General features: G+C 36.1%; 2 protein-coding genes across 4 annotated transcripts in view; one reads left to right on the top strand and one right to left on the bottom strand.

Moving 5' to 3' along the window:
- The window catches only part of AKAP7 (A-kinase anchoring protein 7), a 94,586-nt gene that overhangs the window by 13,173 nt on the left and 54,384 nt on the right, over positions 1–27,029 (top strand). For all 3 annotated transcript variants that reach the window (XR_014896597.1, XM_085311115.1, XM_085311114.1), the window contains exons 5-7: positions 2,901–3,061; positions 15,012–15,124; positions 25,717–25,861. Coding sequence is in view for 2 of the 3 variants with exons in the window: in XM_085311115.1 (XP_085167241.1) it covers positions 2,901–3,061; positions 15,012–15,124; positions 25,717–25,861 (419 nt within the window). In the remaining variant the exon portion in view is untranslated. The remainder of the gene's footprint in view (positions 1–2,900; positions 3,062–15,011; positions 15,125–25,716; positions 25,862–27,029) is intronic.
- MSH5 (mutS homolog 5) lies at positions 19,552–21,990 on the bottom strand. Its single transcript, XM_085311127.1, has one exon. It carries the CDS (start codon positions 21,988–21,990, stop codon positions 19,552–19,554), a length of 2,439 nt encoding a protein of 812 aa, XP_085167253.1.

Raw genomic sequence — 27,029 nt, 5'->3', positions numbered from 1 at the left:
TTCCTAGCTGATAGGCTATAGTCTAGCCTTCATGAATGTACTTGGTATCATTTTGTAAAACTCTATGAAATCAAGAATGTGCAATTTAAAAAAATCTTAGAGAAAAGAAAGAAAATTGGGACAGCACTCCCTTCAAGGAAAGGATTTCTAGGTTATGCTAGCAACCTAGGTGTATTTTATCCATTTACTTTAATGTAAAATGCATACACAGCCATAGGATTGGTACTAGAAATTACGAGTCTTGCTTTCCCAGTAAATAATCCCTTYGTTACCAGACTATGTTGTCACAGTCCAGCTTGCTTGTTATCTGTCAAAAACTCTGTGAATTTGATCTTTTCATTATAAATATGAGAGCTGAAAGGATTCAGTTTGGCTTTTTTTGCAATGTTGCTTTTTCTAACAAGAAATCTGAACAATGTACTAGTTTCTAAAAAAGAACTTACATAAATTTTAAGTGCTGTAATATTTACAATGCAACAATACAGAAAACAACAGGCACTGCTTCTGCAGTCTTTACCCCAGTTTGGAGTAAAGTGCTTGTAAACTTTCTTGTTATTCCTTTGGGTTAGTTTACTCACTAACTGAATGTACTGAGTGTAGCAATGCTGTGTATCTATGTTTGTGTGCTTTGGTCAGAATAAATTATTTTAAACATTGTAAATACTACTTGGGTATGCAATGACAAGAGAATACCACTGTTCTGTTTGTTACTGTTGAAGTCGGTGGTAATGTTTGCCATTATGCTGTATTCTTATAAAGCAATGATTAGATGCTATAAAATGACTGATAGAATACAGAAGTATGGTAGAGTGAGATGATAACAATTTCTCTAAATATTTCACTGCATGTACAAGATTGTATATGAAATAAAAAATAGAACTAAATCTTCAGTGACACACTGCTAGATTGAAAACACACTGCACTATTTGAATKGACCTTTCGTAGACCTCATGAGGCAGAGTTGAGCTGGTCAGTGATTTCTGCAGCCTACCCTACAATATGGAAATATAAATCTTCATTCATTTGGGGAACAAAGTTCTCCATGGCTGAAAGCTCTTTGTGCAGTCGTTTTCAGATGCAGAAAATCCAGGGATAGATTTTAACTGTGTGCATGATTCACTACTTGAAAGCCATTGCAATTTTTGACACAGTGTATGTGAAATATCTGTACATGTTTTGGAGTGATTTTTCAGGTTCATCTTGGTAAATAAATTATGGCCTGTGAAGTAATCTAACAGATATAATCTATATTAGATGGTGTTTTTGAAAGGTCTTCAACTATTGCACAGACAGAAGACAGTGGAACAGTTTTGCGTAATTATGATGAAATGGTAAGGTAAATGGCRGAGACTATACCCAAAGAGAAATACGTCTTTGTCAAGGAACAAGTAATTGCATTGTTGCTTAAAATGGCCATGTGAGAGCTAAAATACTACTGGACTGTAGATTAAAACCATTAAATAAATAAGAGGAATATATTAATCAAGGAATTTTTGGTGTATAATCAACATTGCTTCGTTCTTACCTGGCCTATGGTAAGTTCTCTTGCGCAATTCTCATTCAAGGCTCCATCTTGGCAAACATAATGGAAAACTGTGCAAAGTAGTTTTAAAATGCGTAGGCATAAAGAATGTAATTTAGCCTGCTTCATATGATAGGAAAGAGATCAGAAATCATGGTGACGACTTTCTTCCAGATACTATGAAAAGACTAAAATAAAATCTCTTGAGAATTTTTAAGCTGTTACTGCCATCTAGTGTTTCTAAAGTCAGCATAAGAGTAATGAAATAAAAAGGTTGTATTCAGTTTCATTGAATAGAACTAAAAGAATTAAGTATGCGAGATTGCTTTTAAAAGACACTAAATGTGTGTGTGTTTGTATGTTTGTATACAGATGAATCATTTCAAAATAAGTGCAGTTCAAAACAAATACTTCACYTATTTGTATGTGTATATAATATGGCTAATTAAAATGATCATTAGAATGTTACTAGAATTGCTCCTGTTTCTTAAGTTTTATGTAGATTATGTGTGCATAATCTAATGTGTGCTGCTTATCTCTTAAAGAAAGTAAGCATCAATTCATATTGTAGTTCTTTTCCTAGCAGTTCTCAGAGATTAATAGTAATTTCTGTATCATTTTATATATGTGTGTGTATATGCATGTATATATAAAGAGTCAATAACTTATATTCATAACATTTATAACATTCTGTAGTAACTTTGAATGAAGCAGAATCTTAGACTATTCAGATGAGATCTCAGAAGACTTTAGACAAGTACTGTATGAAATAGCTGACTTGGAGTTTTACCAGTACCCTGCAGATTCATGTTTGTTTCTTTAGGAAAAAAAATGAAGAAAAATGTCTTCTTCCCAGTGGAACAAATAAAATTCAGACTGCCTTTTTGTACGGGTTAATCTTAAAAGGAAAAAAAATTATGTCTGAAAGCTTCAAATTGAGCAGTGTTGTATTGTTGTCCTTAAATGATCTGAGTGATTTTACTAGATTTAAGATGAWCAAAAGTATAGTGTTTGAGAATGGAATACCAAGTGCTACCTAATAAGTAGTTTATTTAAATCAAGTGCACAAAGCAATAGAGACACTGTATTCTTAAGTCACTAGCCAGTTTGAGGACTGAGTTAAATTAGTCTCAGAAATTACACCTGCTTGGTCTGCCTCACTATTTCTGTGGTTTTACAGCTGGCTATGTGAAGTTACTTACCTTTAAAAAATGGTGAAAATAATATTGACAGCACTGATAGGAAGTAATATAAAAATATTTAAGTAGATAATTGATATTAGTAAAGCTCTCTGAGAATGTTGGATAGAGTGATTAATTGGAACGTAAACAGTATTAATACTCACTTTCTCATAGATGTTTTTCTTTCCTCTTGACAGAGCAGTTGGTGCTCTTTCAGACAGCAAAGATTCGGTAGAAGATCTCCTAAAAGGAAGAACTGTGGATTTGTCTTTTCAAGGAATTGATCACTTCAAAAATGAAGTTGGATTTGTGAAATTGGCAGAAAGTGATCATACAGCTATACTTACAGAAGTAGCAGGTACTACTTGTTCATATAGTTCAAGTACTTCAAAGATTTTTCAACAACCTTAAAAAATTGAGCCCTACATGATGATGGAGCACAAAGCTGAGTATATTAGTGCCAATTTAGTCAACATTAATTTATCTTTAACAGCTAAAAGGATTAGGTGATGGATATCCCAGCATAGTTGAAAAGGAAGCTGATGAATTACAGTTATGTTCCCTCAGATCTTTTTGTTTAGTATCATAAATAATACAGTGCAGATTCGTACATGGATACAACAACTCTGCTCTGTTTTGGTCCAGGTAATGTCTGCTGTCTCTCCACTGATATCTACACTCTTTTCAGTTTATACGTTCATACTTACTGACTCTGAGAACTGTATCTTCAGATGCATTTTGTTAAATGCAAAATTACATAGTTCTCTGTATGTTCACCTTGCTGAGCTAAGCTCTGAGAGACTGAGTGATATTCTTTCCCTTACAGTGGTCTGGGAAGTCTTAAGCTTTGTGTTTCCCTTACTTAGTGTGTATCAGTCTTAAATCCCAGGGAATTAATTAGACCTTACCACACCTGCATATATATGTTTGTGTGTGTATGTAAGTGTGTGTATATATATATGTGTGTGTGTGTGTATGTATATATATATATATACATACACACACACACACACAAACGCACAAGTGTGTTTGTATACATATACACATATATAGAGTCGCATGTAGCCTTTCTCTGCAGAGCTAGTAGAATAAGGGGAAATCGGAAAAAGGACATCACTGGTCTGCCAGAGGAAGGGAGTTGGATTCTATGCAACTTTAGCTTGAAAATTTTCTTGCAGTTGTGGAACCTCTGTATTTGTTGTTCAATGAGGATTTCTTCTGCATTATCCAGTGTGTTTGTCTGGCAATTATGACATTACTAAAACATGTAGCAGGCATATGCTATTACAGAGGTGCACCCAGATGTGCTCTTCAAGAGCAAAACTCTCAATTCAGTCTATAGTGCAGCTAAGACCACTGTCTTGTCTTTGCCAGTCAGATAAAATATGTCCAAAGATACAGTTCTCAGAATCACTAGGAGTATATAAGTTAAAAGGAGTCTAAATATCAGGTGAGAATCAGCAGACAGTAGCTAGACCAAAACAAAGTAAAGTGGAGTTTTTGTATCGTCTACAAATTGGTCCTTAAAGCTATGCTGTTTATAGATACTAAATAAAAAAGTCTCAGCGAACAGAACTGTCGTAATTCATCAGTGTSCTTTTAAACTATCCCAGCAATTCCAACTATTCCTTGGAAARACTCATTAAAAGAGTTTTTCAGTATTGATGAATTATCTTTTGTGCTCTGAGGAATGTGAGGTCACAACATTTTTTAATAGTGCAAGAACCCATACAGGACATTTTGCAGAGTAGCAAAGAGTGCTGCTGTCATGCTACCTTTTGTGCAGTCCCCAGGGAAAAAAAAGGATAAAAAACTTCTTTATACATTGTGTTCTCTAGCAATTTATTAGTTCAGTTTCTGAAGTATTTTTAAAAATGTTTAAAATTTTGTAACTGGCGTTCTGAAAAAAGGTTGAATAGAAGAGATTGAGAGAGAACTTTTCAGCTTACTAAGTTGGTTATGCTGTTATTGGGCAATGCCTTTAAGAAGCAATGCTTTTAAAAATTTTAAGAAGCTCTTGAGAGAGAATTATTTCTAAAATTCAGTATGGTAGAAATGGAACAGTACTTATGGTTCCAGAGAGGCTTCAGCTGTTGAATAATATTATAATTATTTCAAATCTTTCATTTACCAAGTATTTTTTCATTCTTTTGGAAGCTATGCTTCCTTTTCCTTGTCTTGAGTTCAGCTTTAGGTTTCTAGATTTTTAGGTTAAGAACTTAAAAGTAATTAAAGTTGCTAGAGACAGAAAGCTAATTATCTTTTAACTCTAAAGAATAATGAAGGTTGTTATAAATTATTTTCTGCATATTTTAAATTAATTTTCCAGATTTTGATCAGAATTAGACAGATGAGAGATAAGATTTCAACCTTTGTTTTCAGTTAAACACTCATTCACAATAGACTAAYTCATAGTAAGGTCAGTCTTTTGCCAGTCTTTATGGGAAGGTAATAGGGAAAGGAGTAAGTAAACCTGATTCCTTCAGTTATAGCACTTGATTTTTCTCTTAGTTGTCCATCTGTAAAACAAAAAACAAAATTGTTTTCTTTGTAAAGCATAATATTTACTGATACCTACTGGTGAAAATTCTTTGCATACAGTAATACTTCAGCTGCATATTATTATTGTTGTTGTTGTTGTTATTATTTACTACTACTTTTTAGTAAAAACATTCCTTATCATTTCAGTACTTGTTTCTGTCAGCTGCAAGGATCATTTCTTGGCCTTATGCCTGTCATTTAGTCTCTATACTTATACAACAATCTTTGTTTCATCTGAATTTAATTGTGAAGTGGGGTACGAAGACTGTTACCAGAAGAAAATGGTATGACTTCAAGATATCGTATCTTAACATTCTTGTTGACTGTCATAACTGTAAATTTTGAATTATTGCTGATTTCAGAGTTACCTTTTTTGGCTTTCTTGGAAATGCTAGTATCATTTCGTAACAGGTAACATATTTCATGAGAGCGAATTTAGTTTTTATATTAACACCGACAMAAGAAAGACGTGTTCGCATCTGTAGTTATGTGACACTGCAAATTTATGTAAGTGTGATTCAAAAATTAGGCTAGTTGCATGTTAAATTAATGAATGGTGAGGTATGAGTTTGAAAAAAAAAGTACATATTAAATAATTTCTACGTGTGTCTTCATTAGATTTAATTGAAAGGATTTTGCTGTAAGTAACCTGGCAAAATAGATCATTAGTTAATACACTGATAGCTTTCAGGGCAGTGCAGTTTAGGATATGAAATAGTATTAAACAAAAGAATCCATRTGGATGCTTCAGTACCAACAAGGCAAATGAGACAGTTGTTAGGGAGCTCCCTCACCCACACTAAAATGTATGATATGTAATGCCTTTAACATAATTTATGATAATTTAATGAATGGAGAGATAATATGATTGTTTTTTCTTTTATGATTTTCTGCATTTTCTTGAATCTAGTATTTTTCTTAGTTTCAATGGATCTTATTTTGGGAACTAGCGTGTACTCATTACCTTTTACTAACCTTACTGAATTCTAGTCAACTGCACTTGATGAATATACCTTCTCATCTAAAGAAGCTTATTAACACAAATGAGCCTTTGAGTTCATTTCCTGCAATACATTTAATATATTAATTCAAAAGAGGCTGCATGTAAAATTATACCTGCTATTCTTGTTGCTTGAGTGGTATCCTGACACATGATTTTAGAAACCGTAGTGAGAAAAAGTATTGGAAACACTTGGACTGCTATTGTGATGTATGCTGCTGAGAGGCTATGTATGTTTGATAGAAATATTGTCAGACCCTGATTCTGGTTCATTGTACAATTTGACTATGAAACGTTTTTATGTTGCTTGTGTTCCTAGAAAACTTTAATTTTAAAACTGAAGCTGGGAGAAAGAAGTACGTTACTTTCTGCGGAATGTTAATCTTTCTGTTGTTTGCAGAACAGGGAAGAGACACTGTTTCTTTAGCTGGTTTGATTTTCAGCAAGACCAATTTTAGTTTGTTACAGAAATACTGTTTTGATGTTTTAAGCTTATGTATGGTTTCTTCTACACTGTGAGGTGAATATTTACTTCACCTGCTACCTTGTGTTCTGCATGGACATTGAAGGAGAGATATTAATAACACTAATAAAAGAAAACATACTAAGCTTTGCTATGCCACAGAATATTTCAAGTAGTAAGTGAATTTGGAAAAGGTAATGAATTATTTGGCTTAATTGTTTATTTTAATAATTAAATTATGAATAGTATTTGAAGCTGATAGAACTGAATAAGTGAATTCTATATTTAACCCACAGGACTTGCAGATTTTTTCATGGATGGATGATGCAGGTTATGTTCTGACCATCAGAGGGAGCCTGTATTCCATGAACAAAATGGTTTCTTAATGCTGATTTACTATTTCATTTCCTTTTGGTCCTTCATTTTTTAAAAAATGATGATTTTTTTGGATTAAATATTTTAATATAGTTAGGACTGTGCTGGAAAGACATGTAGCATACCTAACTAGTCATCTCCTCTAACTTTATTATTCTAAAAGTGACAGTCATCTTGCTAAATAGGTTTTCTTAACAGTCACTAGAGAGAGAGAGATAAGTGCCTACTGCCTATCTTTTGCTAGAGATACGTTACAACTTTGCCCAGGCATAAACTGATCTTACCACCAAACCAAAGCAGTTCTACCCCTTTTGTTGTGCTGCGGATTTGTGTGGCCCCACGGAGAATACAGCAATGGTTAAATTAATCTTTTTTCCTTTGCCAGCTAGCTTTTAGTCTATTCAGTATGCCAGTGCAGTTTACTGAAAAACTATGTGAATGTCAACACAAGAGGAAGGAGCAGTGGCAGGCATGGGGCTAGAGAGGAACCATCTCTTTCAGCAGCAGTGGTGGTTTATAGGGTTCTTTAACGATTGTGAAAACACATGTTTTCACACACATTTAGCATCTAATTTAAAGTGAAGTTTATTGCCCTCAGAATCTGTCTCTCTCTATTGACTTCAGGGAGCCCAGAGAAATCTTTTAAGCTAGGCATTTCAGTTCCCGATGACTGAAGATAGAACAAATGAATTTTACTTATTGTCAGTTGTTCTTAAGTCATTTMATATGATGGATAAATTGAGAACTCAATACTGTTGTAATTTTCCATTAAAAGAACTGATTTGTACAAAGTGAACAAACAGCTGTTAATCCAAATTCCATAACAATTTGTATTGAAAATATACCGCTGTGATATGTATTAGATTTTCCTCTTTTAGTCCAMGTTCCATTAATTGTGGTTCCAACTAGTATAGGTAGCAGAACTCCAATGGGCTGTGCAGAAATTTGGCTGATCCATAGCAAGAGAAGCATACTTTAAAATTGAAAATCAGCAGTGTGCAGTTGTCTCAAAAATATAATTATCAATGTCAGCAAATACTTATATACCAAATCATGTTGAAATATATAACCCCCACTTTTTTATTGATTTCATTACAAGATCCAAGATACCTGTGCGCCGATCATACTAGACCTTAGCACTGTTCATTCCTTCTGCTAGATACTATGTAGTTTTCTGCATGCAACCTTTTCTAATTAAGCTACATTCTTAATTTTGGGCCTCTTTGCTAGGTAAATGTTGACAGCAGAGGCAAACATTTTAATGAAAATAAACAATTACCATTAAGGCCTATTTTAACACTAGGGAGTTTTGAAAGTTTGTGCTTCCAGCAGGGAATAGTTATTAAATACAGTGTGTTCTTGAATTTAATGCACTCCTGCAATTAACAAAGAACTAAATACTGTTCTGTTAGCAAATCTCTTACATCACCYTTTTTTTTGTGTATCACATGGCAAGTAAAAGAGGCTGAAGTAGATACRTATAAGCATGGAGCTGGGAAAGAGACCTGGGCTAGAGAAGAGTATTGCAATGTCTTTCTTACCCTTTGACTCTACTACCCGGATTCAGGCAAGGTCTTAACATTTTGATCAATAGTTTGGAAAAAATCTGAAAGAAAGGATGGAAAAAGTCTTTTCAGTTTGCTGAGTAAAGTGTGATTTAACTCTGAAATCGTCTAAAACATTTTCAGAAGGTACGGAGAGGGCAAATTTGAAAAGAAGATTAAGAGTTTAATAAAAATGAAATTTGCACAGCAGGAATTAAGTGGAGGGTCTGCTCGTAAGACAAGCAGAGGAAATTGTACAGGAGGATGTTGGCATTTACTGAACAGATTTTTTTWAAAAAAATCTAATTTTCTGCTGTGTAGTCATGTGGGATTGGAAGCAAAGCTTTATATCATTGCAGGTAACTTGTTTAATTAATAGGGAGATTTGTCATAGTATTTTATCTTTGCATCTTGACATTCATTATGATTTTATTCTCACTGTAATTGTATGTGACAGAGCTAAAACAGACCAACTGTGTACATGCCTAGCTTCGAATCTGCAGTTTAATTTCTCCTTCCTGATAGCTATAAGATATTTCTGAGTGTTAACATCCCTCTCTTTATACAGAATACATATGATAATGGGGAAAACTAATCTGATTAACAGCCACTGAGCAATGCTGTATTATTTAATGAAACCGGACATGATATTCACTACCTTGATTGGCTTCATTCCTCTAAAACTTCCATTACTGATCTCAACTTTTGTTTTTTAATGTTAAAAATGGAAAGTCCTGTGGTCCTCTGAATGCAAGGGCAGCAAGTGTTTTTGGATTTCAATTACATTATTACTTACTGCCAAGCACTGAGCAGCAGTAGCTATGACAAATAGCTTGTTAAAATGGAGCAGTCAGATATGCTTTTGCTGTTTAAAAGAAGGTGCTTTCACCTAGTACTTGGGCGATAGTGGTAAACATTTAGAAAATTTGGAATGAATTAAGGTAGACAAGAGAACTAGGATTCGTCAAGAAATCCTACATAATTTTCTACTTTAGCCTAATACTTTGAGTCTTCACAGCAGCACTGTCCGTGTTGTAAGGCTTGACCTTACATGTTTGCATTCAAGCGAACAACTGGGGATTGCTTGCTCCACTGCWCCTTGAACTGGGTTTTAGGAATGAGCACATTGTTCTTCTATATACCTGYATGAGGCTGGAGAGTAAAGAACAGCCCACACATACTGTTGAAATAGCTGTATCTCTCTGATACATAGTGGTATAGTACAGTGGCAACTCACTGTACAAAAGCTTGAGCCATATATAACCAAATAACAGTGCAAGAACCATTGGAAAAATGTCCAGCCTGTTGCCTACCAGTAGGCACAGTACAAATCTGACTATTTGCAGAGAAATGCTAGTGGTGATGTGTGTGTATATAAAAACAGTCAGTTTTTGTGTGGAGAGGTGAAAAGCAAGGCCTTTCTTTTTTCTTAGGTCCTGTGGAGAAGCATCCCCAGCAGCTTGGGATAGCGTGAATTTGGCTTAGCCATCAGTCTGTTTCATCAGAGATTTGGAACTGCTGAGCTATTTAGGAATCAAAAGTTTTTTTCTTAGGCAGCAGTCAGAGATACTCCTCACTCTGATACTGTTTTTCATAACAGCCTTACAGAAAGGTGGTAGAGAGTGTGGTGCTTTATGCAGTGTTTGATTATATATTCCAAGCATAACATGAATTCTAAGATCAGCTTTTTAATATATTCACCTCTAGTGATTTGTAATTGCAGTTGTGAAAAATCAGCCTCTGAAATAGTTGGTTTAAAGTTCATCACTGCTTGGAAAGAGGCCTTGTAAGACTTTGTGAGTGCTTACGCTCTGTACTATTAGTAAAGTTGGAATGATCAGAAGAGCTTCTTTTGGAAAACCCAAACTTCAGCTAATTGATAGTCAATAAAATATTCTTTAAACTAAGATGTTACAACTTCAACTGATATGTTGAAGTTTTAAAAAGTGTTGATCTAGCTGTTGATTTTTTTGGCCTTTTCATTGTAGAGCTGTTCTGAATAACAATATATTACATTTCAAGTCTAATTATAGGGAAACAGTTGTATAATGGATTAAGTTGCATCCAATGTAAGAGATGCAGATGACATTCTGTAATTTTAACATTATAAAAATAAAGCACAAAATGATATTGTAGAGTACTTCGAATTGTGTAAAAGATGGCCTGAAAGCATCCCAAAAATGTATTCCAGGAAGTCATTAAKCTTGTAAAAATAGCCTTAACTTTCTTAGGTTATACTTGGAAGCTACAAACATTGGTYAGTCTGAGACTAAGTAAGGGATCTTGCTTGATTTTCAGTCTAACTGGTAATGTTTGAGGAAAAGATGTCAGATCCTCATTTGTGAAGACCCATGGGCTTTGTCTGTCTAGCATTCTTGTCACTGGCCTCTGACTTCTTTCAGCTCAGGCAATTCTCATTGCAAACTTTCACCATCCTGTATTTGCTCAGTCTTCAAATCCGCTTTTATGCTTTCCCTTAAGCCTGGAACTTTCCCTTGCTCTCAACAGCAATGCTTCCTTCCCCAGTTCTTTTAAAACCCATCTTGTGACCACTTCTTCAAAGGACTGCATAGGTATTAATTAACATTATCATTTAATCTTCTTTTTTTTCTTTTTTTCCCCATCATCTCCTCATATTTGTTCTCATTTTCATTAACTTTGGAGAAAGGATAGTTGTGGTAATTATGTTGCAAGTCACCTTAACCTGTACAACATCACGCTTTCCCTAAGCATGAAATCCTGCAAGGCTGGGGACTATCTGGAGTACTAATGAGTGAGGCTGATTGGAGCCTGTGGTGTTTTGTAACAGTCTTTGCCATGACAAAGGTGTGGCAGGAGGTGAAGTCCGTGGGAATGTGCATGCATGCACACATAGATACATTCAATTTAAACCTGTAGTCTTTCTCTAAAGTTATGTTTTTTTCCCTCCCTGACCCAATTTTTCATTTTTTTTCTTGATTAGGATTACAATGTATTAAAAAAAATAACTTTGGAAAGTTAAATAGAAGCTGACATTAATTAAATAGAAGCTGATATTAAATGAAGTCATTTATTTATCACAAAATGAAGACATGCAGGAAATTTGCTTGCTATTCCACATTGTAAAATGTAGGTGCCCTATTTTTCCATTGTAGCACACACCTATAGTATCATGTGATCAGTCTGCCCTGTTGGGAAAAAAAAAAGTATTTAAAATCCTATAATCAGATGTGCATGGGCAAACTACTGATCTAACAGTAAGCTCTTGTGGAATTAGGGCAACACTCTTTAGAAGTGCAGATCTGCAGCAGTGCAAATCTCAATTGCAGAAGTGAGAGATAAAACATGACGGCAAAATTGAGCCTTTAGCGGAGAAATAAAGACCACAAGACTCAGTCCATGAGTCTGAGTCAGAGTATCATAGGGTAGCATAAACCTGTTTTTAATGAGACTAACTCTGCTGAAACACTGAAGTCGTGAGTTCCCAAATAATGCATTTAAGAGAACCAAACAAAAGCAACCAGAAACTGGATTTGCTAMAAAGCATTTTAATTTTAAATATATATAACGCTTTATTCTGTACATTGTTTAGCCTACCAACATCAGAAAGTAAGCTGGCCATTGAATACATGGAAATACATGCACAGCAATTTGTTAGAAGCAGTAAACATTTATTTATTTGTAGTCTTCTGTTTTGATGTTAATCTATTGTTCAGTGTAATTTTTGTGCACACCTGCACAGTAACTTAACAGAGATTCAGAATGTAAGTTTAGAACTGTTTCCCACAGACAGAAATTAAAATAAGAGTACAAGTAAGTTATACTTGCATATAGGTATGTMTATAGATGTATAGATATGGATAAAGATCTGTAGATATAGATCTATATATAAGCTCTACTTGTGAATAGAGATGTATATTGTAAGTATATACGCTTGTGTATATTATAAAGAGAGGAATAAAAGCACAGAAAGACATAATAATTGTTCAGCGTGAGGACAGGTTAGTTTCATGTGTGGGAATGAAGCCCAGACTAGTTGTTGATTAATGTTTTAATGCAAACCAGAGAGGGAACTCTCACAGCTCAATTTAAATTCCTGACATTCACTTAATTAAGTATTGGTCCCCTTCTTCATTCTTGTTTTCTCAATATTTATCACAAAAATTGTGATAAATTTGGTCGTTGTTACTCCTTTGACTCTTGAGTGCAGTGTACTACTGGATAGTATAATAATAACTGCAAGAAATAAATTCAGGTGGTGATGGGACAGAGAGGCCAAAACAATAGCCTGAAACCAAATCTAAATGTATTGACTGGCACAGTAGCAAACAATTGTTTACTCCGTATTTTGAACAAGGTATTACAGAATTGCCTGGGTTTACTTGGCTATGGGTAAACGTTACTCCAGTGCTGACAATTTACTATGTCATATCCCAAATTCTCTCTTCTGTTCAGCTGTCCATATTTCCAGCAGAGAGCTAAGTCCAGCTTCAGCAGGAAGCTGAAGAGCTTCATGGGGACTGGACAACTGTTCATCTCTGTTCAAGTGAAACACTTCAGTTTCACTATTTTCAGACTTCTATTCTTATGCAGAAGGGATAGGCAAAGTTGTTTTAATGTAGGATATATTCTGTCCCAGAGATAAAAGGGAAAATTTCAACTTGTGATAGGTAATTTTTGGAATCTGTGATACTAATATGACCCCTATTACCATTGTATCAATGCTTTATAGTTTTTAATGTGGCTGTACTTTGAGCATCCCTGTGAGATAGAAAAAAAGGATGGGCCCTTTCTTTTTTTGTTAAATGTGTCAGTATTTTACAAGTGGGGAATGAAGGTTGAAAGAGAATTTTCAAGTGAGCCTGTCTAAGAGATGGCATATGGATCATTAATTTCCTTGGTTTCTTTCAAAATCCCAACCTCTGTTGCACAGACGGTGGAGCCTAAGGTTATATATAGTATGCAGTAGAGCATAAGAAGTGAATTTTGATCTTCTGGTCCCAAGTGAATACTCTGAGCTTCTTTTAAAACTTTTTTGTTGCAAAGTAATAGACAGACTTATGAAATCTCTTCTTATGCATGATTTTGAAGTAGCTCACATAAGTTTTTACTATACAAACACAAGCAAACACGAGAAATAATAAGAGTAAGGGCTCTGGAATGATATTCATTACAATAGTTTGAATTGGCAGACTTATGCTATCCAACCTTATGTGCTTATGTTCCACCTTGTATGGGCCTTCCCTGTTTCCTCAACCAGCTGTGCTGTTCACTTCCCAGTGCAATGAGGGGAAAAAAAAACAATGGCTCTTTCTGTTATAGCTGAAATATCAAGCTTAAAAAATAAAAAAGCTTGAAAGCAAATACATCATTATAGTAAGAGTTGATTAAGTTCAAGTAAAAGGATTAATTTTTTCCTATTTTGTGTTTTAGCTCAAGGATAGTTTGAATCTGTTAGACTTACAGCTAATGAAAACTGGAATGTGCGTTTGTAAAAAAAAAAAAAAAAAGAAAAAATTTTACAGTTTTCCCGCTTTCCAATAATAGAAACATTTTATACTTATCACAGTATTTTGCCAGAAGTTCTATCAATTTTATCCCAATATATTTTTTTTTCAAAATGTCAACAGAATTCAAAGTGTTTCAGGTAACAAAAATAAGGAGCGTAGTTCAAACATTATACTGAAATTTATTTCTAAGAAATGAAACATTACATGGTCTTGGGTAGATGAGTTGGGAAAAACTAGGTCAGTGTAGTAGAGYTGCATTGACCTTGACTGTAGACATACAAAGTTTATATATTTTTGAAAGTATACTTTCAGAATAGGAAATGAGCCTGAAAGGCAACAGTGAAGCTTAAGAAGACATAATAAAACACATCCAACTTCAGTATGTCTGAACTATTCTCAAACTCTGCCATGCAAGTTCAAGGCCAGATTTTATAGCTTTCAATCAGAATTCCTTTTGTCTGAAGTAGGGGATTACTCAAATATGGATGATATAATTTGGCAAAGAGTAGTGTTTTTGAAGACAGAAAATTCTGATATGTATTTATTTTTCCAGAAGTTTGCAAAACTCTTTCAATGAGAATAACTCCTGAACAATTTTAATGTGAAGTTCCTCATSTGATAGGAAAAGCAGACATTAGCATGGACTTCTTTTTAATATCTGTTGTTTTAGTAAAGCCATATTTGTGACTATAAATTATTATKAAGTACAAATATAAGAATATTTTCATATGAAGTATCATATACCTTTGAAGTTAATCAGAAATCTCTCTGTTGTTCAGTACTTACGTTGTCTTTTTCATGTGGAGTGGCTGTGGCTCATATTACAGTTGAAAGAACATTTTTAAGCATTCTGTCATATAATATCTTGGTGCTGGTATATTTTTTTTCACCCTTAGAGACTATAAGGAAGATATTTCAAGAAAAGGGCATCTTGGCAGGAGAAGACAGAGCTTTTAAACCCCATCTGACCTTCATGAAGCTGTCAAAATCACCAAAGCTACGTAAGGAGGTGAGATCATATTTTATACTGCTCAGCAGCAATCCAGAAGTTTGATGTGGAGACAAATAAATGATTTGCTTATGCTGTAGTATCATAGCCTGACTTCTTTGTAACCAGCTGAAGAGGTAAGACTTTAAAATACTAATACTTCTGAAAAAATAGTAAATTTACCATATAAACGATGAAGTCCTGTGCTTACTGTAGGTTACTACTGTTGGCATTCTCAGAACAGTCAAATCATGATCTGTTTAAGATAATATGTACTAACGTTAGTTTTGTTGGCAAGAAGAATAGACAAGTAGATAAAAGTAAGATACAATAACTGTAATGACAAGTAATGAAAGTACTTGTTCAAAATGAAGGAATTAATATTAGGATTCAGGGTATATACTCATAAAAGGCTGTCACAGTGCTGCAAGCAATTTGTATGGATAATTTTCTTTGCTACTGTATGGGAGAAAATACATAAGCAAATAATATAATTCATACTTGAATTATGCACAATATGCAGACTGGCAATTTTCTCTTGATTGAATAAATGCTTTGGTGAATTCCAGAGTAATGATGAAATATTTCTTGACTATTTTGGCAAGAAAAATACACAAATAGATAAAAGTAAGATAGAACAACGGTAATGACAAACATATAAAAACAATGCTAATATATCCAGGTTCTAATTTCTCACTAATTTAACCTATATACTGTATTGTTTAATATATGGTGTATCTATATAAAATTTATCTACTGTCACTATATAGAATGTTTTGTGATTCTACAGAATGTCGGGAGGACAGAAAAGTAATTGTCAGAAGAAATATCTTCTAAAAATTAAGAATAAATTAAAATATGTAATGTAAAAATTTTAAATCTAATGTTTTTCCCTTAATAAGAACTCTTAAAGAAAATAATTACATTGTAAATAACCAAACTTAAAAAAATACTTAAAGTGCAAATTTTAATTAAATAGTATTGTGAAATCAGTTGGAAGCATACAGTGAAATTTGAAATATATCAAAAAAACTCTGAGGGCATAACACGTACTCACTCTGAAACAGAAATAAGGATTTGTCCACAAGTTGTACATTATGTCATAACTCTAAAGATTGTAAGCTCACATAAACTTTTGCTTGTGTTAAGTATTGACTTGCTTTTAAAACATCCATTTAAAAAAAATCCAGATTTTCTTTTTTTTTCTTTTTCTTTTTTTGTTCTTTTTCACATTTATTTACGTTGCATGAACTATTGGCCAGGATATATATTTTTTTATGTTCTGATATTCACTTTTACTGGCAGAACCAGGTCAGTGTCATTCCAAATCATCTTCCTTAGTCCTCCATAATGCTGGATAATATATATAGTCATGTTAAGGTACAATGTACAGAAAAATACGATGTATTAACTAGCTGTAAATTATTTTATTGGGAATATTTCCTTGCCAATCCCCTAACTGGGTTAAGCATCAGTCTTTACAATCATTTTTGTTTCATTATGTTCATGTATACAGTCAGATAGTTTCATGTGTTTACTGAAAATATAATGAATAAAAGCGTAAAGCAAAAGGAATAATTATTTTATAGTACCTTTTAACATAATGTATAATGTATTATCAGATAATACAGCAATATGAAAAACAAAGGGGGGAGTGGAGGAAAATTGCACTAGGAAGAGCATATAAAAGAGGAAATAGAACAAAAATTATATATAGCTAACAGCTGTATTGTTATACCTATACTAGCTTTTTAAAAATACAAGTTTTCTAACTTGAAGCAATAGTAAGTTAAGCCACCCTGCTCATAATGACATCTAAATTCTACTGTAATTTATTTTTTGGGAAAAATGAAAAAAATGTTGTTTTTCAAATCTTAATATGTATGTAAGCTTTTTTGAGATGCATATTTTCTGAAAAGTTTTTACATTCCTGAAGTATTATTGATATTTACAGAGAAGAGTTTGAGAATTCAGAATGAATAAAAATCTCAAGAAATCACCTTCCTGCTTTTAGCATATTAAGCTAAAAATAGAAGAAATCTAAATGCAAAAAAGTGAATATTAATTAATAAAAGATAAAAGATTGAGATAGTGTGGGTGAGAAAGCTATCTATGAGTTACTGTTTCACTTTCAGTTTCTCAGATTAGGGAAAAAACTGAAACTGCTTAGAAGTGGGAACAACTCATTCTTCTTGCTTGGTTGGACAATCCAGAGATCAAATGCATTTAGTGAAAATCTCCCCAAAATCAGAAGGTATAGTTTACCAGTGAGTATCCTTGTGGAAGGAGAAAAAAAGATAATTTCCTTGAAGATGCTCAGCCCTTCCCACAGTCTGTTGTTGAGGYTATAAGAATCTTGGGTTAGTATCATGTATTCTATACAAAGAACACAGTGAAACATAATTAAAGAAGTATTTTTTTTGCACTGGAAGATAGTATTTCTGTTCCTGCTCCCCTCACTGGCTTGCTGCATGATGGTAAGTCAGTTACAACCCCTCTGTTTTTCTTTCATCCRGACTGTTAATTTTTCGGGGAGTGTCATAAAGCACACTTGATAAATGCTGTATGACATTTTGAGATTCTTTGATACTTAGCACTGACAGCACTGCAAATACTATGAAATGGATTTCATAAATAAAAGATGACTGACAGCTGAATTGCTCTGATGGCATTTACTTAATTAGTAAGCCATGTATCTTTATCTCAGAGAGATTAACAAGGAAATATGCCAAAAATAATTTATGGATATTTAATATATGATATTCCTCTATACAGTATATCTTTAGAATGCTGTATGTATGAGTAAATGAGAMTATATAAGGAGTAAGAATCTGTAATTGCAACACTTACCAGTGTTTTACAAGGCCAGATTCAGTTACCTTTCAACTGTAATGGTGCTATTGTCAAGATATTATATTATTGTGCAGACAATATTATAATTTAATTAGAAATAGCTGTAATTGCATGATTCAGTAATTCTTATATTTTTATGTAAATTGTGTTAAACTTTTGTCACTCTTCTGGTTTCATATCAAGATACGTAAGTTACTCATTTTGAAGTATTACAGCACATTGTAAGGAAGAAAATTCTACACTGAATCAAAATCAAAGCTCTGTCAGAATAAAAATCTTTTTGATGTGCATTCATCTTTTTGCCATCATCCACTAAGCATATCAGACAGATAAGATGCTTAGTACTGATAATTGTAAAGTTAATTACTTTTTTCTCATATAAATTTTCTCTCACATTATGTGACATTAATATATCTGGTTTTGTGAGATCAAATACAGCCCAAGGAAAAYGTAGCTGATGTCTTTTATTAGACATTCTGTGAGCAGTTGTAGGAAGTTTTGACAGACAGTAGGTTAGCCATCTAATGTTTGTTTTATCTTGTTTAGATGTGAAAGTTCAGGCAGTTAACCCATTGCAGGAAATGGATGGGTTCTATGTTAACTATATAGTTATGTTAATTATGTATCTCCTCTGCTGCAGCATGAATTTATTCATGAATATCTGTTGCATATTCATTCACCACATGCTGTTTTCAATAAAGATCCTTTTTACTGACAGGAGAGGTTGAAAGCGAGTCCTTACCTTCTGGTATTATTCCTTTAATGCCAAGTTTTACTTAGTACTTGAAAATAAAATGCAAAATGTCAATTTCTATCTTACATCCCTAGTATAGTTTTCAGTTTCGTAGACTTGTAATTTTGCTTTTTATTTGTACTCATATGGTATACATATGTAGTCTTTGCATACAGAACCTTAATGAGAAGAGAGTGATTCTCCTCAATAAAATGAAAGCACTTCCCCTGTTTATCCCTCTCATTCTGACCACCAATATTCTTTCTATAATAACTCTTGACATCTCTGCCATTTTGGACAGAAATGCAGGTATGAGAAAAGCCACAGAGATCATTGAACTTCTCTATATTTCCATTTATCAGCCTCTACTTCACTGGTTTATATTGTGGCAACTGTTACTTGCTGATCTGGGAGTCAGGAGCACATACTTACTTAGAATCTTTTGATGCTGATCTTAAAATGGCTAAAACAATCACTTTGGTTATAGAAAACAATGAACACTCACAATTTCATGAGAAGAGTAGAAATGTTTTGTGATTTTTCTACTTTTTTTTATCTTAAGATCTAAACAATAAGCAGAGGCATAAACTGGTTTCAGGTGATCCAACAACTGGAAGAGAACGCAGCATCTTTGAGTTTCAGTCTTCCTGTTTTGGTAGCACTAAATGAAATACCATATCTCAGACATACATAGCTACAGTACCTGCTTTAAACAAGAAAAGGAAAAGACACATACTGCAAACATTTTACAAGCTAAATGTGGTATGAGGTATTAACCACAGTGATTATTCTTCAGTGATACCAAACTCTTCTACTGAACATGGTATATACCATGTAATCCATGCTCATATGCATACCTCTGTTACAGAACTGAGGCTGCAGAAGGCAGCACCTCTTTGCGCATAAACTCTTCTAAATCCACACAGGGATCATCAAGGTCTAGGCAAAGAAACTTTTCCACAAGAGACTTGCATCTTTCCATCTGGTCCCCTTTTGAAGGATGATCAATACGTTCAATAGCTTTTCCACTGCGAATCAGTTCTGATATTTCCACTCCTCTTTCAATAATTTTGGCTGGCATTCCAGCTAATGCAGCAATGTTGGCAGCATGACTAATAGTGGATATGCCTTGTTTGACCTGATAGAAGAAAATCAACTCATCTCCATCTTGGTGTGTCTCCATGGTCAAGTACTGCAGAAGAGGTGTGTCAGGTAGGAGTTCTAGCTGCATTAAACTGTGAAAATTAGTAGAGACAAAGACCTGTGGACACTGGGTTCCTTGACTGATCCAATACCTCAGTACAGCAGCTAGAAGGGAGAGGCCATCCATTGTGTTGGTCCCTTTGCCAAACTCATCAATAAGTACCAAGGACCTCTCTGTAGCGTTGTTTACTGCCTTGGCAACCTGATTGAGATCAATCATGAAAGTGGAGAGTCCTACCGAAACTGATTCCCTACTGTGGATTCTGGTGTAAATCCCATCGATTGCTCCAATCTCAGCCTCTGCTGCAGGGACATAACTGCCAATTAGAGCCATGAATATTATAAGACCTACTTGCTTTAAGTAGATACTCTTTCCAGATGAATTGGGCCCTGTGATGATCTTTATTCGTCCAGTATCCTCGCCGCTGTTCACAGGATTGGACACAAAAGTCTTTGCACATAGTTCCATAAGTGGATGCCTTCCATCCTTGATGCGGAAGCCATGACGGTGAGTAAAATGTGGCCGGCAGTAGCCATTCTCCCGGGCCATCACTGCCAAAGCTAGCAGCACGTCTAGGTGTGCTGTGTACTCGATCACACTGTTCAGCACTTCAGACTTCTCCAGGATCTTTGTCTGTAGCTGGTGCATGATAAGTGTTTCCTGGTCCCTTATCTCACAGTGCAAGTCACCCAGCATGCTGTCTAGCTCCTTAGTCCTGGCGCTTCTGTAATGCAGTTTGTCCTCTGACAAGAACATGAAGTCCAAGCCTTCAATTTCAAAATCACTCTTGTCCACCATAGTTGGTAGCCGTGGAATGGAGAGAAGAAACCCAATCAGTGGAATGTAGATCACACAACAGGAAGGAATATGACTGTCCAAGGTCTCCAGTTCTTTACGGGCCACTTCTGTAAGGAAGTCTGACAATCCCATTAGCTTTCGTTTCTTTTCATCAATAGTGGGATCCACATTTGGTCTAACAGTGAAGCGGTTCTCTGAGATGCTGCCTTCAAAGTCCACCACTTTGCTGATTAGACTAGCAATATAGTGCAGATCATCAGTGAAGACATGTGAAATAGTCTGAAAAAGTTCAATATTACTGGGTAGAGAACGACATGTGTCTCTGAGGCATACTGCACTGTACACTGTCTTATAGAGTGCTTGCCAGTCACTAACTTTTGTGTGGGAAAGGGTCATTCTTTTTAGAATAAGAGGCACATTTTTTATATTCTTGAGGCAATCTTGAAGCGTGAGGACTATTTCATGGTTTTGAGCCAGTAGAAAGAAGTGGATAACATCTAGCCGTTTGTTCAGCTCTGTCAAGTTCCGAGTAGGTCGTGTAAGCCACAGCCTCAGCAGTTTTTCTCCCCACTTGCACCTGCAACGGTTCAAAATCCCGTATAAACTGAATCCTTCTTTTAATCCACTGGACAGCTTGTACACAGAAGGATGGATATCACTTTTAAATATCTGCAGGACACAGTAAGTGTCTTGGTCCATATTCACAATATCTGACAGCACAAACCTTTTAAAGGCTAAAATGGGAACTGCAGCAGTGCTTTCTTCTAGCTCAACTCCAACCCTTCTTCTGTCCAGGAACTTCAGGAGTCCTCCTAGTGCTCGTATCATGAGTGGGCTCTCGAAAGGAATGATTGAGGACAAGTAGAGAATTTTCTCTGTTGCGGTCATGTGAGATGGGATAAATGGAAATTGCCTAGATAAGATCCGCTGCTTGCTGACTTCTAGGCCAAAATCTATATTAGGAAACAGGACAATTTCTGGTTTTCTTGTATCTTTATCATCAGCAGTATCCCTTAGGTTGGTCAGGAATTTGGCAATGTTCTGGTCCTGTTTTGCACTAGTCACTATGCATTGAGGAAGAACTTCCCCAATCACTTTCTGCAGTAGTTTGAGATCTTCATTATCAGGTGTGTCAGGCATGAAGTAGACCGAGCAATCTTCTGTGTCATAGTAAGTGATTGCAAGCTGCCCTGCAAACCACAAAACAGACATATGTGCCTCAGAATGCTCTTGATCCTCTTCTTGTTCAGGCACAAGCAGTGGTGGCAAGAGACAACTGGTGGCTGATGTGGCACTCATTCTGTTGGAGAAGGATATTTTTGTTCACAGCTCATCCAGAGGTCCTGAGAACAGGACTGTAATTAACAACAACAGGTTATCACTTATTCTTCTAACCCTGGAGAATCTAAGGTGCTACTAGGAATTAAAGATAGTTGGATGTTACCAGGTCAAGTGAAAAGATGTAGCCAAAGCTACAGCAGCATCTTGCTTACAAGCAAGCCGTAACTGAGCTACTACTAGAAATGCTGGGATAGTTTCATAGGGTTCTTACGTATTCTTTATTTTAGTAAGTAGTATCTTACCCTTCAAAACCTTCAAAAGGCTCTTTGAATCTTACTGTTACCCACTTGGTGTTGCAACCCACAGTGTGAGAAACATAAAACTACCTTTTGGTGCTGAGCTGAAAGTTCAACCGTAACAGGTCCTGTCTATCTTAAGGTTGCATAGATTGTGATTACCCTTGTCTCATACCTAATATCTAATCCAAGCTGGTATCTAATACCCTGCTGGGATTGCAGTAGGCTAAGGAAACCCTTTACTTTGTAAAGGTAAAAACTCACTGAGCCAGCCTTCTGCTGATGATTAAGGGATTTGAACATCTCTCATCTGAGAGGTTGACAGAAGTGCGGTTGTTTAGCCTGAAGAAGGGATGGCTCAGGGGGAATCTTGTCAATGTGTGTAAATACCTGATGGAGAGGAGTAAAGACAGAGACAGACTGTTCTCAGTGGTACCCAGTGAAAGGCATGAGAGAGTGGATGCAAACTGAAGCACAATAAATTCCACTTAAATGTAAGAAAATACTTGTTTATTGTAAGAGTGTCAAACACGGGAACATGTTACCTAGAGAGGCTGTGGAGTGTCCACCATCTGAGTTACTCAAAACCCGATCGGACACAGCCCTGAGCAATCTGCTTGTGTGAACAGGGAGGTTGAATTGGTCGATCTTCAGAGGCCCCTACCAACTGCAGCGGCTCTGCAGTTCTTAGCCATCATTCAGAGAAGTGTGCTGCGCAGCCTCACTGTATGTATACCCAAATATCCATAAATACAATCACGTACATGCACATACATATGTAGGCATACAAAATCATGTTTCCTCAGAGGAATGGGATATCCATGTGCACCAACCGCAGCTGATCACAAAGATGTAGCAGCCTAAGTTGCTTGTCCATTCAGTGTCCTACCCTGTATATGTGCAGCACCCCTGCATCATACCAGTTTCTATAGAAATACGCAAAGTAGGGTTTCAAGGATCAATCATAATTGCCCTCACCCTCCCTGTTGCTTCCTACCCTTCCTGCCCTATGCTCACCTTCCTCGCCCATGGACTGGGCAGCTCTTCTCAGCTGCTACTACTAGCAGGCCAGAAGTTTACCTCACCCTCCTGTCTTCCTTTCCTTCTCTTACCTGTTGCTTAGCAGTCCATGCGTTCAGCCCCTCACCCGGGCAAGATCTCTCCTGAGAGCACTGAGAGCACCGTGCTCAGCTCCAGTTGGCCTGGTTTTCCACAGCCAGAACATGGCCGCCCTGCCTGCACCGCAGCCTAGCAACCACCCACACAACTGCCCACACCGCTGCCTAGCAACCACCCACACAACTGCCCACACCGCTGCCTAGCAACCGCCCACACAACTGCCCACACCACTGCCTAGCAACTGCCCACACCGCTGCGTAGCAACCGCCCACACAACTGCCTAGCAACTGCCCGCACAAGCACGACCGCCTGCACTGCTGCCTCCCCCGTGGGAGAGGTATGCGGCCCTCGCTGCCCCAGCCCGCCTCGCCTCGGGCTCCACCCCGGGAGCAAACCCCTGCCTTCCTGCAGGGAGTCACCCCACATCTCCTTTCTCGTCCTCCCGGCTGAACGGAGCGGCCCGGTCTGCAGGGCTCGCCCTCCTCCAGGCAGGCTGCCAGTCTTGCAAAAGCTGCACGCRCAACACTGCTCTCCAGGCCTGTGCTGTTGTGTCCCATTAGAAGTATCCTTCCATTGCAGTGCTTCTCCAAGGGGTAGGTGTCTTCCTTCTACCCCTTCAGCACCAAGTGTTTCCAGTAGCCTCTCAAGTGCTCCATTTCTCACTCTTGCCTGATTAGAGTGTGTCACTATAACCAGCATCTATTTCCCATGTGGGGACAACTCTTCTGTTTCGTCTCCACTGCTCCAGACCCTTCGAAATAAGAAATGAGCTGCCACCTTCCTACACATTTGCATTGTTTCATCCTTTTGCCAGCCACTGCAAACAGGGCTCCATAAATTGCTCCAAGATGCTAAAAATATCATCCAGCATTCCTACAAGTGCTTTTCCAAATATCTCTCAGTAGTACATCACAAGCAGAACTCGGTCCCTGAGCATTCAGTGTTTGATTCACGCGTTCCTAGTCTGTTTTTGACAAGCAGCATCCTCGCCTTTTGTAAATGCGGTTTATTTTTGGAGCATGAAGTGGTGATCTCAATCTTTTTCTCATCTTATTCCACAGATACTTAAGGCGTCACATCTTGACAGGTGTAGAAGATCTTTCATTACTGATTGATGTCTACATGTATTTCAAAGAACTGTCATCCAAAGCGCAAAGAATGATGATGGTTTTATTTCAAAATAGCCTTGGTCCTTAGGGAGTAATCCAGCCATAAAATATCGCGTTTTAGATAATGAAAGTGAATATTGAATAAATGTAGAATCCATATATATGCTGGAAGTTAAAAACATCAACCGCTAGATGTCATCATTTCAGAGATCAAGCAGATGGAAGTACATTTCTAATCTTAGGTAAATTATAAGTTTAGGAGACAGAGAACAAAATAGAAGAATTTACTTGAGCCGRGTGCTTCTGAAGTCAATGAATTTGCACCTAAGTAAAAGCTCAGTGAGGATACCATCGCTGAGCACGTGTTGCATATGAGTAACTGTGAGGGAAGCATCACAAGAAATGGATAAACATCATATTGAGAAGAAAGGATACAATAGTGATTTTTAAAAAGCAAATGGCATTATTTTGGGGTATACTGAAGGAGAAATTATCTAATTGCTACAGAGGTATTGTCATTGAAATGCAGTGAGGAGCACGAAACTCTTAAAATAACTATTAAAATAATGTTTCCTGAATACAGCCTAATAGTGAGTATATTTATTTTACTCTACTTCATATATTCAACACTATCTAATGATGCTAGTATTATAAATCATTCATGTTTGTAGTTAGGATTGAACTAAATGTTCTTTTTTTAAATTAAGTTTAGAAATATTGATAAGTTTTTAGATTTACTGAGATAAAATGCCTAATATTGGTTAAAAAGGAATGTATTTTCCTGCTTGGTGGTTTTAAAGACCCAGAAGACTGCCCTTGACAAATATCTGAGATTCTTCTGTGTACAAACATGCCCCGTGTTGTCTGAGACAATAATTTCCAGTCGTACCATCCACAAAGACTGTTGCAAACCATTTGAAGATAAATCAGTTGTAGCATTGTATAAATATATGTTGATTTGTTTCCTACAGGATTGAAGAGGGAGTGGTAGAAAGGAGGTCTAATGCCACTTTTGCTTCCTTGTTTTGGTTTGGCAGTAGGTAGTGTTTAACTAAAACAGAAGACTGGGTACRTTGTTGTTTTAGGATTCTGTGTGCTGCTTGAAGCAGAAGTTTCCCATTCTAACTATATCTTTGGTTAAAACAAAACTGTAGACATTAAATATGAAAATTGAGTCTCCTAGTAGAAGGCCTAACTGAATTTTATGTTGATATTTAAAGGTGAAAAAAATTGATCCAAGCCTTTATGAAAAATTTAAAAGCTATTATTTTGGAGATGAAATTCTGCACCGCCTAGATCTTTGCTCCATGCTGAAAAAAAAGCAGCCTAATGGTTACTACTATTGTGAGTCTTCTGTCATTCTTGGTAAGTACATCTTCATTTTCCTTTTGTATCAATTGCATCTGTAAATTAAATGCCTAAAAAGCATTATTTCTGAAGTGTATGTTAGGCAATTCTTATAATAATACCCATGGACTCTGACATATCTGTCCTTCAGTCTTGGGGACTCCTGGCACATGATGTAGCACTTCTTGCTGATAGCTATAGCTTATACTCATCTATCCATCCCCAGCATGAAATTCTGCTTGCCATCCTAAAATGACTGTTCTCCTTCTGTTTACTATGAAGACAGCCTGTGTAACTAAGTTAGATGAGACACACTAATTTTAGATGATTAAAGCTAAGTGAGATGTCTTTGATTTGGCAGTAAGGTTTGACCTTACTTGGACTGCATTAGTACAGAGAGAGAATTTCAGTGATACAACAGATTTCATAGGAACTGTTTCAAAATACCATCAAGATTTCAAACACTGTAGATACCTTGCTCAGATCATTACAGTCTTCAAAATTACAGTTACGGCCTCCTGCTTCATCTGAACAGAAGCATCACATTTCCTAGGTTTAGTATTCTAGGCATGTCTTCTTATTTCTGCCACAAGTCATGTGTGCATCAATCTTCAGGTGATAACCATGAAAGTTCTGGGCATTGAGAGACCATGGGCTGATGGCTTATATAATAATCTCCTCAGTGATGGTAGCTGATRATGGAACTTGGGATTACTATTAGTCATATTAAGAACAGGAAGACTTCAACATGGGTTAAAACACTCTAAGTGGAATAAATAGAGAATGCTGAGGATTTTTTAAAGATGCAAATATCCCTTTAAACTTAGGAATTTATTATGTGATATACTAGGAATGTCTTTAAAGTTACCATTCTTGCGTCTGGAGAACTTTAAAATTAAGAAATCATTTTTCTTCTTCCATTGATAGGGAAAGAAGGTGGGCAAGTAGTAACACAGCAAAATACTTTTCACATGCATTGCTTTTTACATGTCATAATTGGGCCAATTTTTTGTGTGTGTCATGGTAGAGGTGAATCTCAGGTGGCAGGCCTACAACAGGGAAGAGGTAATGGCCTTATGAATTCAGTTTGTATATTTTCTCCTTTGAACTTGTGCAGCTTGGCTTTTATGTGAAAATTTGCTCCAGTCACGTCAAAGGTTGAATGTAGTGATGTTGGAAGATCTGG

The sequence above is a fragment of the Rhea americana genome, unplaced genomic scaffold, assembly GCF_003343005.1.
Source record: "Rhea americana isolate MKP2758 unplaced genomic scaffold, rheAme1 scaffold_332, whole genome shotgun sequence".
NCBI lineage: Eukaryota > Metazoa > Chordata > Aves > Rheiformes > Rheidae > Rhea > Rhea americana.
This window is presented reverse-complemented; position numbering and strand designations above follow the sequence as displayed.